Genomic DNA, 14168 nt, shown 5'->3' with positions numbered 1-14168 from the left:
AATAAAGCCCACCTTATGTAAGTTCCTTTTTCAGTTAAAGACTTTCATCTAAATGATCTTGGGCAATATCCAATGCTGTCATTTTGCCAATTCATAAAACTCTCATGGAGCTGTCAAATCTTTCCATTATAAAAGTGCTTGAGCTTTATGCTTGCACGAGCGCTTGCACAACCATGCTTGTGCGAAGCATAACTTTAGTTGGATTCTCCTTTTGTGCATAGTTCTGAACAGTTGGATAATGCCCATCGTTTTACCATACAATATAAGAACATAAATTAATAACCTGCAACAGGTACTGGCAGTAGCTGAATTATCCAAAGATTCAACCAGATCTGGACTATTACAATGGCCCATGCAAGCATAACAAAATAGATGTCACTGGTTTTCTTCTTTTTAAGAAGTGCTCTGATCTCAGGTCTCTGCCTGCCACTCACAGTGGGTGAAGAAGGATCATTACTTTCTGTAGTTGCTGGAAGAAAAAGAATAATTTATCATACATTCAAAATGAAATACTTCCTGGTAAATTAGCAAGTTGCAACTTGAACAGTTATTCAGAAGGACATTTAGCATTCGTAACCACTTCCAGGATAGCTTAGAGCCCTACCTGCTAGTCTCATAAAAAACTATGAAAATCACTACACATTTAATACTTTATTGCCATTCCCACTCATTCTCTACACTCCCAGAACTATACTAGTTTAAATATGTATTTCCAGTTAAAAAGAAAACAAGTCAAAATAAATACTGGAAAAGATTTCAGCGTTTCAAAGTCAAAGTGCACAGCTCAGCTCAAAATGAACATTTTGCTACAGGATGTTTTTAAATTTCCAAATTTCAAACAAAGTTCTTACACTAGTAATTTATTCATAATCTGTTCAGACACCATACCAATTCATGATTAAAGATGCTAATCTATGGTATTATCTGACAAACCACATTTGTGATGAGCCAGAAAACCAGAATTAAAAAAACATGATTTCATTTCTCTCACAGTTCCCAAACTTCCTGCTCAGTTCTGTGCAATAATAAAAATACTAGATAACTATTTTTATATAGTTTGCTTTTCTGTAGTCCTATTTGCAGAGGAGTACATAAAAACATAGGTAGCTTAACAGAAATTGACATGGTAACGTAAGAAATACTTTCTGCCAAGCTTCAAGTTCAGTGAACAGCTTATTCAGTGCTGATACTGAAAAGGCTTACGTGTATGCAAACTCCCTTAGTAAACGTATCGATAAATATGCAACTAACTAAATAATTATCTTCCAATAATTATCTTCAAATTTGCTATTGCCATTTTAAACAGAAAGTATCTAAAATCACTGTTAATGGGACATGACCACTTAGAATTATTTTGTAGTTATGCAGTTCTTATTCCAAGTGGCCTCATTCTTGAATCTTAGGCCCCTCTCATCGTCACTAAATTTCACCAGGAAGATTATAAATGGTTTTGATCAAGGGATCAGCCTAGTCCCGGCTGAAACACATACTACACAACACCCTGTAACCAAATAATTAGCTTAAGCACCAATGACTGTCTTGAATCCACCAACCTGAGAGCAATCACACTGAGATTAATTCAAAGATCAAGCTAAAGCATGCAAACCATATTGAGAAAATTCTAGTATTCTTACAGAGTGATCAGTCACCTGAGGGTTGTGATGTATGTTCTTCATTACTTGGTTCATACCCTGTAACTGATATTGCCATGGCAATTGTAGATGCTGCAATGAAAATCATCTGACCAGGAAGTTCTGCCCCTACAAATAAATAGATACACAGGCAAATAAAAAATCCAGAAGTTCTATCACATTTTAATAAGCTGCTCATTTCTCCAGTGAAGCTATTTCAGTTCAACTGATACAGCACAGAACTGTGTGTACAAGCATAATAGAGGAGCGTTTCAAAAAGTCAGGTGGAATCAGACTCCAAAGGACTCATTCAGTTTAGTTTCACAAAATATGGCCCTGATATGGTGCCCTCTTCCCTCCTAAAAGAATGGCAACTGGCAGCAGCTTCACAACCACCATTTGGGGATGGCTTTTATATCACATTGGTAGCTGAAAATTACATTTTCTCAGGCCTTGTTTGCATATACTACCAGTCACATTTAAACAGAACTATCATTCTTCTTCAAAGGAATCTAGGAAGACATTAAGAATACAAACTTCAAGGAAGCCAAAGGAATCTTTATTACTAAAATGTTGAATCATTACTTCTAAAAAAGAATAGTGATTGATGAAATCTTTCTTTTAGGAAAGGTATTTGACAGCCAATAAATTAGACTAGGGTGGGGCAGGAAGCTTGGATTCCCAGATCCGCTGTCAGACCTCTATCTCCAACCTCAGATCCAGGAATCTGAATTATTCTATAGCCTCCCAGACTCTGACTATGGGCCATAGGATTGTTCCCTTATTCTCAAAGACTTGCCGACCAAGTTATACTGCTTAGCCTAAACCCATATCCAGAAAATTCTGATGAAAACTAGGTAAGTTTCAAAGGCGCAAAAGTAGGTTGTGGTAAATGGGAAAAAGAATAGAAGCAAGGACTCCTAGCAAAGAAGAATAAGAAGGATGAGCTCCTGAACCTTGCTACCCTTTTCTTAAATATCCAACTGTTCTTCATATTAACTGCTTCCAGGGAATCATCAGATGCTAGAGGTAGTTTAATTTTACTAGCTATTTGATTTAGTAGGTCCATACAGTAGTAGACTCCAAGTTCAGTCACTTGATCTACTTAGGGAGAGCTTGCCTAAGACCTGGGAGAGGTCATATGACTACTACAGCCATCTTCCCCAATCTGGTGCCCTTCAGATGTGTTGGACTACAGCTCCTATCATCCCCAATGCCTGTGCTGGCTAGGGATTATGGGAGTTGTAGTCCAACACATCAGAAGGGCACCAGGTTGGGGAAGGCCATATTAGGTAGCATCAGATTCATCAGTCAGACTTGGGGTCTTGCTCTCTGAGAGGTTCTTTTGGAATTCCCACTCATGAACTAAAATCCCATTCCAGACATTCAATTTTATTTTATTTATTTATTATTGCATTTATATCCCACCTTTTTTCCTCCAAGGAACCCAAGGCAGCGTACATAATCCTCCTCCTCTCTGTTTTACCCTCACAACAACAATCCTGTGAGGTAGGTTAGGCTGAGAGAGTCTGTGACTGGCCCAAAGCCACCCAGTGGGTTTCCATGGCCGAGTGGTGACAAGAACCCGGATCTCCTGACTCCCAGTCCAACACCTTAGTCACTACACCACACTGGTTCTCTTTAGTACCAGATATTCAAATTTAGTAACTTCTTGCATCCTTGTAGAACTTAGAAATTCTACAAGGATGCAAGAACTCCACTACAAACTACATTATAGAACATAACTATGCTCCATTATAAACAAGACACCTTAAATGAAACTACAATAAAAGTAACTTGTTTCTTACCTGAAGTCTCTTTTTCACTTGGTTGTTCATGCAACATACCCACAGTCATTAAGACAACAATAACTAAAAACACTGGAATCCTCCAAGAGCCTGCTGCAGAAGCTGGAAAAAAGTGTTTTTCCTTTAATAATATTCACATTCTTTTAGATAAATAGTATGCATAAAGTAGCCACAAAAGCTGAAACCACAAAAAGAATGATCTAGTGACCATACTCACTAGATATTCAGAGAAATCTTATGATGAACCAAAAAATTAGGATTAATTTTTGCTAACATTTCCACTTATTCTGCAAGAGGTTGTTGTTGTTGTTGACATAGTGAGACTACTTAGCAGTGCAAAAACAAAGCCCTATCAATCTATTTTCTTAGAATGTCATTCAGGGCAAGTAAAAGAACTTAACCTTTTCAGTGAAACTAAAGACCTTGAGGACTGATAAGTTCACCAAGGGAAAAGAAGACATTTTCATTGCCCCACTGAGAATACTTGCAGACTTATTCAACTATAGAAAATCACCTACTTACTTTTCTTACTTCTGCAAAAAGAGTAATATCAGCATATTAAAACCCCTATTGGATATTATTTTTCTAGCAGCCTACTTAGTTTAAATTGGCACACAAACTCTTTGTACAGCATAACAGACAGACGAATGGATGACTGCAAAATACTTAGTGCTTGTCGTTGTTCTCTAAGGAAGATGAAATGAATAGAATGCAGATTTCAGGAAACTGGACATTCTTCTTCAAAGAGTAACTTTGATAATATTATGTTGTTTATGAAAACACAATGTTTAAAAATCATCTTAATTTAAGTATTAAGAGGAGATATTAAGAAGAGCTAGCTGCATTCAGATATCATGAAAAACAAACCATGGTTTATCACAATTGGAAAGAGCTCAAACACTTTATTTTCCTTTCCTCCGATGCAGCTGTGTGGAGGCAATCAGAAGCTTTTGCTTCTGGTTTTGATAGACCATGGCTTGTCATGTCATCAAAACTGTAATTAATCTGAACTATGGTTTGTTTAAACCATGAGCTGTTATGAAGCTGACTTGTTTCAGAGAAACCAGTAAAGATTGACCAGTTTAGGGCTCGGACCACACTTTAAACTGTGGTTAATCTAAAACAGAAGTGAAAGATTCTGATCTTCTCACAACTGCACCACAGGTGCAGAGGGGATGAGAGGGGGAGCACGGGAGCCAGGAGGGACACTACGTTCATTCTCATCATGATTTAACATGAAGGTCTATATAAGTGGCATTTTTATCAGAATCATTAGAACTGTATGTTAAAAAAAAGAAATAATTATGTGTGATTAAATATATCTTGTATCTGGAGCAAAAACATAAATTGAGTATATATGAGAAATTATTACTAAGAAGGCAGGTTTATAAATGGGAGATCTCCACTTGTTTTAAGAGGCAAAAATGGTTTGAATTTGGTAACAAGCCTTCCAAATTATTGCCTAAGAATTAAGAGGGGAACAAAAAAGTTAATTCTATTAACAAAGAGTAAAACAAAAGCACCATGTTTTATCATGACAATCAAATGCAGAAAACAACAAGAACTATAAGTGACCTGTCTAGTACCCTGGCCTGATTCAGACATACTGGGAAACCATGTTTTCCCGGTACATGAACATGATTGCCTAAGCCTTTGGCTCACACATTTCCTCCTCTGCTTTTCTCTTCTGCTTTTGCCCATGACATTCAAACTTGGTAAACTGTGGTTTGTTTAAATGGCCACCCTTAATAAAGCTTCAGTCAGTTCAGCTGTAATAACACGCTTTTTCTTTACTAAAGGGGGAATGTTTATACCGTCTGCATTAAAGTGTTTAATGCCAAGTCTGCAGCCCAGCTTTATATGCCTCCAATATCTGGATAGGGGGATTAACATCTGAGATAGATAGGCTGCAGACAAGGTTTTTGAGGACCCTTCTTCAACTCCCAAAGTGTGTCCCTAATTCGGTACTTTTGTTGGAAACCGGGGAAAGCTCTCTTTCGCTTAGGGCTTGGTGGTCTGCCTTAAAATTTTGGATGGAAGTTAGTCTTTTTGGGAGGGGCTCAGGTCTGCTTCCCTGTCTGGCTCAGGACAACTACGTGAACAGCTGGTCCAAGCTTCTTGCCAGGAAGGCAGCTTCAATAGGTCTCTCCTCTTCCCTCCTCCTTAATCTGGGCTTGAATTTTGCTTTTAAAGCTATCAAACAAAGACTGTGGGATATAGCCTTCTGCGACTTACGTGCTCGCTCTCATGTCTCTTGCTCTCCCAGTGCATTGCACGTTCATTACGTTGGGCCTCTTCAGCTGGGTGACTATCTAAAGAACTTGTCGGTCGCTAAATATCGTATTGCCTTCTCCAAGGCCAGATGCAATGTTTATTCTATTGAATTACTTCAGGGCAGATATGCTGGTATCCCTTATCAGGAACGACGGTGCCCCTGTAGGAATACGGAAGTGGAGACGATGGAGCATATCCTTCTGTCCTGTAGCTTTTATAATCAGGCCCGCCATCTTATGATTACCCCATTGTTGAGCAAACAGTCCAGAACTTCAGGCAAATTTTATGTTAAGTTTCTGTTGGAAGATAAGTCTTCAAGTGTAACTTTGGCTGTTGCTAAATTTCTTACAGTGGCGGCCAAGATTAGAGCTCTTTGTGTATTAGACTAAAGTTGATAATAGCTCTAATTGTATGATTTCATGTCTGATTCTTGTGTTTGGTTGTTTGTTGTTTGTTTGTTTTCTTTTTATGGATCTATAGATCGCAATAAAGAAAGTAAGTATGTTTGTTTAAACTATGGTTATAAAGAACAAGCCAAGATCTGAAACCAGATTGATTCTGGCTTGTTCCTATTAACCATAATTTAAACAAACCACTAAGTTCAGGTATTACAGCAAACTGTGGCTATTGTATAAGCGAAAGTGGGACATTTTTTTATCTTCTATGCTGACATGCAAAGAAGACAGAAGGAGGATAGGCAGATTCATTCATATAGTAGGAAACTATGGTTTCCTATTAAGCTGAACTAGAACCTTGGGTTAGTTCAGATATACTGCCAAACAATGATCAAGTCCTTATTTACAATCCAAAATTGCAGGGCAAGCATACATCATAGTTCACCAAGTCAGATGTAACAACAAACTGTTGCCTGGCAGCAACCAAGGAAGAAATCGCACCATACAAGGGCAGATAGAATGCAAAAGCCTAAGGCTCATTCCAATCTCATTCACATGCGTTAAGCATGATCTTTTGTCAGCCAATTTGCTCAGTGAAATTTGAAATCATGAAAGGATTTTTTTTCTTATTTTCAAAAGAGAATAGCACAAATTAAAACTGAGTTCTTGTGTAGTTAGCTTGCTCCTCTCTACCTCAAACAATGAGAACTATATGAACAACCTTGTACTTTAATCTGCATTTGGACAATACAATAGTCAATAGTGGGTTAATAGTCAACTTGATGGTGAATTATTGAGGGGGTACTCCCCACCCGACGTGATTATAATCAACCATGGTGAAAATTAAGGCCAGCATCGAGTTGACTATTAGTCAACGGTGTGTTTGATTGAGACATCCCCCCCTCCCCCCCCCCCTCAGTTCTCCTGCTGGAATCCCATCAGCCACTACAAGTTCTGCTGGTTGGACTAGCGCAGCAGCAGTCACCTTGGCCACCCTTGCCAGGGGATTCGATAGTCACCAAAAATAACTGTGTGCTACAAAATATTCAACGGTGCCCGACAGACAACACAATAACCAATGGCTGTTCAAATAATCAACTCTGCACAGCGTTGGTTATTTATGTTGGTTATTTTGGCTGAATAACCAAACGTGGTGTTAAAAAGTCCCAACAGACACAATAACCAACAACTCTTTAACCCACCGTTGGTTACTGTGTCGTCTAAACCCAGCCTATGACAATTTCACAGTGTTCATCTTCCCCTAGAACCAATAACCTAGTTACCACAGCACCTAATCAGTATAAATGAAAAAAAATCAGTATAAATTGACATCTTTCGGAAATCTAGAGAGAGGTTTTGTATATGTAGATACTATTATGCACTCACTCACCCAAATGGAAGAGCAGTATAATCCAGACAGGAACAGAGATTGTTCTCAAATAACGTTCGGTACTTGGGTTCCACTTGAATAATACAGTCAACAGATAGCCTGCTATCAAGGTCCATATCTTACAGGAAAAGAGGCAGAAAAAGCAGCTGTCAGTACTCATCACTGGCAACCAAAGTCAATATAGGTCAGGGGTGTCCAACTGGGAGCCCACAGGCTGGATTAATTCAACTACTTTTATCAAGTCCCTGGCAGCCTTACCATTTTTTTAAATCAAAATACAGCAAGAATTTGGCTATAGTTCCACCCACATGGAAAAGAAAAAATATTGTTTAATTTGAAATGACAGAGATATTTAACACTTTTTATCACTGCATCACCCTTTTAGATGTTATATGTGATGTCCTGGCTATGCCTGAATGCTTCGGCTACATAACTGAAGGCCTTATTCCTAGGTAGTGCCACCTAGCAACTGAACATCCCTAATACAGGCGTTTATTACATCAATATATGACACAGTTAGGTAACCTGCAGCTCATAAGCCACATCCAGCAATTAAAGGCCTACTCTGGGTGCCCAAGCCTCTATATTTCATCCCCACAAGCCCACTGTCAGGTGGGTAGGGGGCAGCGTGATTCTGATGGGAAGCAGGAACAAGAGTAGGGCCAAGCCCACACGTCATCCTCTCCATCACAATTTTGTTCCTCCAGCCATCCAAACAGCATGATTTAAATGAAGAGTACTCAGTATGCCATTCTCCCCATTTAAATTATGCACTCCCCACACACACAGCCTAGCTGTGAAAGAGAAAGGAAGAAAACCTTTTTCTGCACCAACAGAATTTCATAAACCTCCACCCACCCACCTTTTTTCTAAGCTAAGGAGCTACACACATTGTAACCTTTCCAGGCAGAGGACCTGCTCCAGCCCAATTGATCATTTTGGTTGCCCTTTCCTTTACCTTTTCCAGCTCTGCAAAAAATAAATAAATTGAGGTGCAGTGACCAGAATTGTACACAGTATTAATCCAAGTGTGGCTGCACCATAGATTTGTATAATGGCATTATATTATTCACAGATTTATTTTCACTGCCTTTCCTCACAATCGCCAACATTTGCCTTCCCACTGGTCTTCTAGTGATGAATATTCATTGCAAGGCCACATAATGGAGCACAATTAATGCAATGGAGTCTCCAGGAAGTCTCATGATAGTTCCTGTTACAATTCCAATAGTGTATCTTGGTAACTAAGAAAACGCAGCAAATGCAACAAAGCACTTCAACTTTATGTACAATACAAAAGGCTTGTTTAAAAGACTATGCGAACACTAGGAACAGTGATATGATACCAACACACACTTTGACCTTCCCTGCTGTTATTGCCAATAGGAATTCTAATACGGCCCACCAAATGTCACTCATGACAAGAATACAAAGTACTGCCAACCTTAAATGTCAGAAGGCCAAGTGCTAAAAGTTTTTCTGTAACATGAAAGCTCCCTCGATGCCCATTTCACTTGCTTCTTGACCCTCAGTTTCCCAAAACCTCTAATTACAAGACTCAGACAGATATTATAAAAAGGAAACTCTATGATATTATATACTGCTTGTACTCAGTCAAACTGGGGATTCAAGTGCGCAAAACAAGCCATGCACCCAAACTCAGTCCACATATTTACATGTTGTTATTTCAGGGTTGCATGAACTGATGAAGGTTGTGTGAACTAACCAGCTACCTCATCCCATACCCTAGTTTTACACAACAATAAAATCTGTTCTGCGCATTACACAGAATGAAGAGGAAGAATTCTGCGCTTTATTACTTAAGACTGCAGGTGTGGGGATTGCATTTTGGAATGCTCCCCTAAACAAAAAGCTCCCTGAATAATAGCACAGAGAAAGGTTTAATGAATTCCTCTCTTCACATGTTAATTTACTACAAGATTTTTACATGCAAATTGAACCTGCAGTCTTCCACTTAATTCTGTGCAATGTGCCCATTGGTTCTAGCAATAGGAAAAGCTCAGGCTCCCCCTTTTCTACTGATACCGGGTTGTGATATTATAGCCCAGTATTTCATTTTAGAAAAGAGATATCACTGCCAGGATCCAGTCCCTTCTGGACACTGCACCTTCGGACCTACTCATATACTATTTGAGCGCCTACAAGTAATTGCATGGTGCTTTGCAGAATACAAAGGGATAGGTCCCTACGCTAAGGAGCTTGCAATCTAAACTTTGACACAGGTGAAACATAGACAGGACAGGAGGGGCTAAATACACAGGGCTAAACAGAAAAAGAATACGCAATGGGGCTTTTTCCTAGTAGATGTGCAGGGAATAGTACTGTCAGTTACATAAACTTAGACTTGGTTACAGCTGAGTTACAGTAGGACATGGGGACTAGGGGTTGGTTGAGGCAAGGCTTCAAGGAAAATGAGGAAGGATTTGAAAGAAGTAACAGAAGTGACATCATTCAGGTGTACCACTAGACAATTTCAAGCATACAAGGGAAAAAGGGCAGAGTCTTTTGAGGGAACAGGCCTTCAGAAGGTTGAGGGGAATAAAGTTGAACGAGCAAGTGTCACAGGAAGGGATCAGGATATAAGAGCAGAGAGAGATGAGGGCAAGATCATGGGAGGCTTTGACAAAGAGCTTGTGCTGGATTCAGGAGTGGACAATAAGCCAGTATAGGGATTTAAGGAGAGGCAGCATGTGATCAGAGTGATGAGAATGGTTTTGGGAGCAGGTTGCTGAGAGAACAAAGGTGAAACAACAGAAGATGGAAGAGAAGAACACTGCAGTAGTCTAGGCAAGATATGACCAAGGTGTGGCCTGGGGGTTTAGCCAAGGGGATAGAGAAGAACCATGTTTTTGCAAAAGAAAGAGTAGCAACATGACTTGGTGAAAGGCTGAATATGAGGAACAAAGGAGTAGATAGCAACATTGTCAATGGATAAGACAGCAGATGTATTGCTTATTTTTTAAATATTAAACTTATACCCCACCTTTCTGCAGAAAAAGGCTCTAAAGGCATCTAACAACAAATTCCAATGCAAAACAAATACGATTAAAATTAAAAAGATTAAAAACACAAATAAAACTAATTAATAAAAAGGAATATATGAGGAGAGGGCTTGGGAAGAAAGACTGGTTTTGGACATACTGAGTTTGAGACAAGGACAAAGCATCTGAGACAGTTGGAGATGTGGGGTTGAGGAAAATGGAACAATTCAGGGACACAGGAATAGAGCTGGGTGACATCTGCATACAGGTGGTACTGAAAGCTGTGAGATTTGAATGAGGTCACCCAGGGATGATGTGTGAGAGAAGAGCAGGGGGCCAAGAACAGATCTCCAACACAGAGAGAGAAGGGAGAGGAAGAACTCCCCACTATGAAAACATTGAAAAATCATTAGATGGGTAGAAAAAGAACTACCTGAAGACAAATTCACAGAGGGCTCATCTACACCAAGCAGGATATTCCACTATGAAAGTGGCATGAAAATAGTATATAAAAGGCAGGATTTACACTACTGCTTTATAATGGTACTTAAGTGCACTGACAACTGTTGGGGCCCATTGACACATACCATATATCACTTTCATAGTGTTATATCCTGCTTTGTGTCCTGGGCCCCAACAATTGTCAGTGCACTTCAGTACCACTATAAAGTAGTAGTGTAGATCCTGCAGTGCACTCCAATACTGCTGTAAAGCAGTAGTGTGGCTCCTGTCTTTTATATACCACTTTCATAGTGGAATATCCTGCTTGGTGAAGATGAGCCCAGAGACGGAGCTATAAAGGGAGTCAAGCAAGAGACAGTGATCAACTGGGGCTTTAGGACTTAAGGATTATCTCATTGCATTACTGTCACTATCTGAAGATTTAAAATGTGGAAAAGAAATTAAAGAATTGATATCGAGTTTGCTGACTGCAGCACGATTGATGGTAGCTAGGAACTGGAAGATTCAAGTGGAATATTCTATTGAAGAATGGTATAACGAAGTATGGGATATAGCTATTAATGATAAATTGACTTGTAATATTAAGTGGAGAAGAGGTATAGCTAAAACAAATGATTTTGAAGGAATTTGGAAACAGTTCCTAATATTTGTGTTTTCTAAGGGAAGTGGGAAACCGCCAACAGAAGAAAGTATGAGATTTTGGAATCAGGAGTGAGATCCCGAGGTGGGGGGTGCACTTATAAGTTAAGACTGATTATGTTATGATATGATACTTTGTAATCAACATTTATTCAACATGTATGTAGTATGTTGTTGTTGTTTTATTGTAATGATGTATGTTTAAGTAATGTGGAAAAGCAATAAAAATTATTAAAAAAAAAAAGGATTATCTCAGGCAAATGGGGGGAGGGGTCGTCCCTGCCTGCTCCCGGGATCCCGTGTGTCCTTTGGATACACAGGGATGATCCCGGAACAATCCCAGGATATAGGCCTGGTCTAGCCATGGCCTCTATCAAACAGATGTAAAAAAGAATGAATGCTGAACAGTTAGATTTTGTAGCAAGAAGGCCAATAGTAATTTTTGTGAGCAAAGTTTCAGTAAAGTGACAGGTGGAAACCAGAGTGAAGGGGATCAAGTGCAGTATGCAGCTTGCTCCAGGAATTTAAAAGCAAAGGGTAGAAGGGAGATGGGAAGGTAGTTAGAAAGCAATAGGTCAAGGGATTTCAAAGGGTGTTATATTTAAACAGTAGGGAGGGAGCCAACAGAGTGGGGATAGGAGTGTTGATTATGTGGTGGCGGGAAGTAATAAAGGCAGGGCAGATGGCAACTGGGGGATGAGATGCGATCAAGGGGACACTTGGAGAGGTTAAATGAGGATAACAGAGTAGTCAACTCAGAATGCAAGTGACGCACTCTACACACACTTAGGCCATAGCTAGACCTGAGGCTTATCCCTGGATCGTCCTGGGGTCAAACCTGTTCATCTAGGTGACACACAGGGGATCCAGTGCTCAGGCAGGGGCGAACCCTGGATGATCCCAGGAGAAACCGTAGGTCTAGCTGTGGCCTTAGAGGCACACTCTTTTAGGTCTCATCTTCCAGGTCCTGAGCTCTGGCACAGATTAAGCCCTGGGATTTAAGCTTTCCTAGAAGCTGCGTTCTCTGACCAAACCAGGGAGGTATGTTTTTAAGCGACTCTTCACTAAATACGCTGCACTCTGCACGCGCCCAAGAGGCACTATCCGTGGTAGCGTGTTTCGAAGTTTTGAAGCGCATCACAAAGTTACCGGGGACGGCGGAAAAGGATGGACTCGGGACAAGCTCCCCCTCCCGCCCCCCCGCCCACCCAAAGCGAATCAATCAGGACGCAACTGGTGCGCCCAGCCACCCTCCACGCCACGTCTCCCGGGGACTCACCCAAACGCTACTGAAGCAGTCCAGCCCTCGGCAGATGAGCCGGGCAGCCTGGGCGAGCGCGACCTGGACCCCCAGGGAGGTGCCGAGGGCGTAGAGCCCGTACAAGGCGGGTCCTCCGGCGCCCAGGAGCAGCAGCAGCCGGCGGCGCCGGAGCACCTGCCTGCCCAGCGCCTCGGCGGCGGTGTTGGCGAAGCAGAGCGGCAGCAGGAGGGCGGCCAGCAGCACCGGCGTGCCGGAGCGGCGGAGGCGGCGCAGCCAGCCGCGGCCCAGCGCCGTCAGGGAGTTCTTGAAGGGGTGCAGGAAAGTGCCGCACAGCACGGCCCACAGCAGCGGCCGCAGGAAGGCCTCCAGGATGAAGTAGACCAGCACGCCCGCCCCGCAGCACAGCCCCGCCAGCACCAGAGCCCCCGTGTTGTAGAAGGCCTGGCGCAGCGGCTTCTCCAGGCGTGGCAACGGCAGCGGAGGAGGCGGCGGCGGCGGCGAGCCAGGGCTCGGCTCGGAGAGCGGGTCTGAGGGGGACCGGCCGTCCCCGCTCTCAGCCATACTTCAGCCCGGCTACTGATGCTGCTGCTGCTGCCGCCAACGGCCCCTCAGGTCCGCCTCCGGGAAGGGAATCGCGCCAAAGCGAGGAAAGCAAATACCCCGCAGGGAATGCTGGGGAGCGTAGTTTTCCAGGGTGGCCAGTGGGGAGCTGGCAGCGAGCGACTGTGGGAAATGTAGTCTCCGTCCGGATGCTAAATGCCTGTGGGCTCTGCAGAGGCTCGTAACATGCCTATTGCTCCCTCTTGCGTTGTTTAATCTTTGAACCATCCTCCGCTATATTTATTTAACAACTTTCCGTTCTGTACTCAAAATAAATATATACGGGCACCAACAGCCACTTAAATGGCCACGTTGACAGGGGATGATAGGGGTTGCAGTCCAACAAGTCTGGAAGTAGGGTGACCATATGAAAAGGACAGGGCTCCTGTATCTTTAACAGTTGTATTGAAAAGGAAATTTCAGCAGGTGTCATTTGTACATATGGGGAACCTGGTGAAATTTCCTCTTCATCACAACAGTTAAAGCTGCAGGTGCCCTGCCTTCTTTTAAATCTGGTCACTCTAGTATAGCTCCTGCAGCTTTAACTGTTATGATGAAGAGGAAATTTCACCAGGTTCCCCATATGTACAAATGACACCTGCTGAAATATCCTTTTCAATACAACTGTTAAAGATACAGGAGCCCTGTCCTCCTTTTCATATGGTCACCCTACTGGAAGTGGCAGGTGGTTTTATTATGGTTTTAA

The 14168-nt window shown here is 41.7% G+C and overlaps 1 protein-coding gene across 1 annotated transcript in view; it reads right to left on the bottom strand.

Moving 5' to 3' along the window:
• TMEM245 (transmembrane protein 245) overlaps positions 1–13423 on the bottom strand; it is a 61979-nt gene extending 48556 nt beyond the window's left edge. The window contains exons 1-5 of the mRNA XM_063131255.1: positions 12881–13423; positions 7499–7616; positions 3440–3541; positions 1650–1760; positions 284–469 (exon numbers count right to left, since the gene is read on the bottom strand). Of these exons, the coding sequence (XP_062987325.1) occupies positions 284–469; positions 1650–1760; positions 3440–3541; positions 7499–7616; positions 12881–13423 (1060 nt within the window). The remainder of the gene's footprint in view (positions 1–283; positions 470–1649; positions 1761–3439; positions 3542–7498; positions 7617–12880) is intronic.
• Between the last annotated feature and the right edge of the window lie 745 nt (positions 13424–14168).

This window comes from Elgaria multicarinata, chromosome 1, assembly GCF_023053635.1.
Source record: "Elgaria multicarinata webbii isolate HBS135686 ecotype San Diego chromosome 1, rElgMul1.1.pri, whole genome shotgun sequence".
Lineage (NCBI taxonomy): Eukaryota > Metazoa > Chordata > Lepidosauria > Squamata > Anguidae > Elgaria > Elgaria multicarinata.
This window is presented reverse-complemented; position numbering and strand designations above follow the sequence as displayed.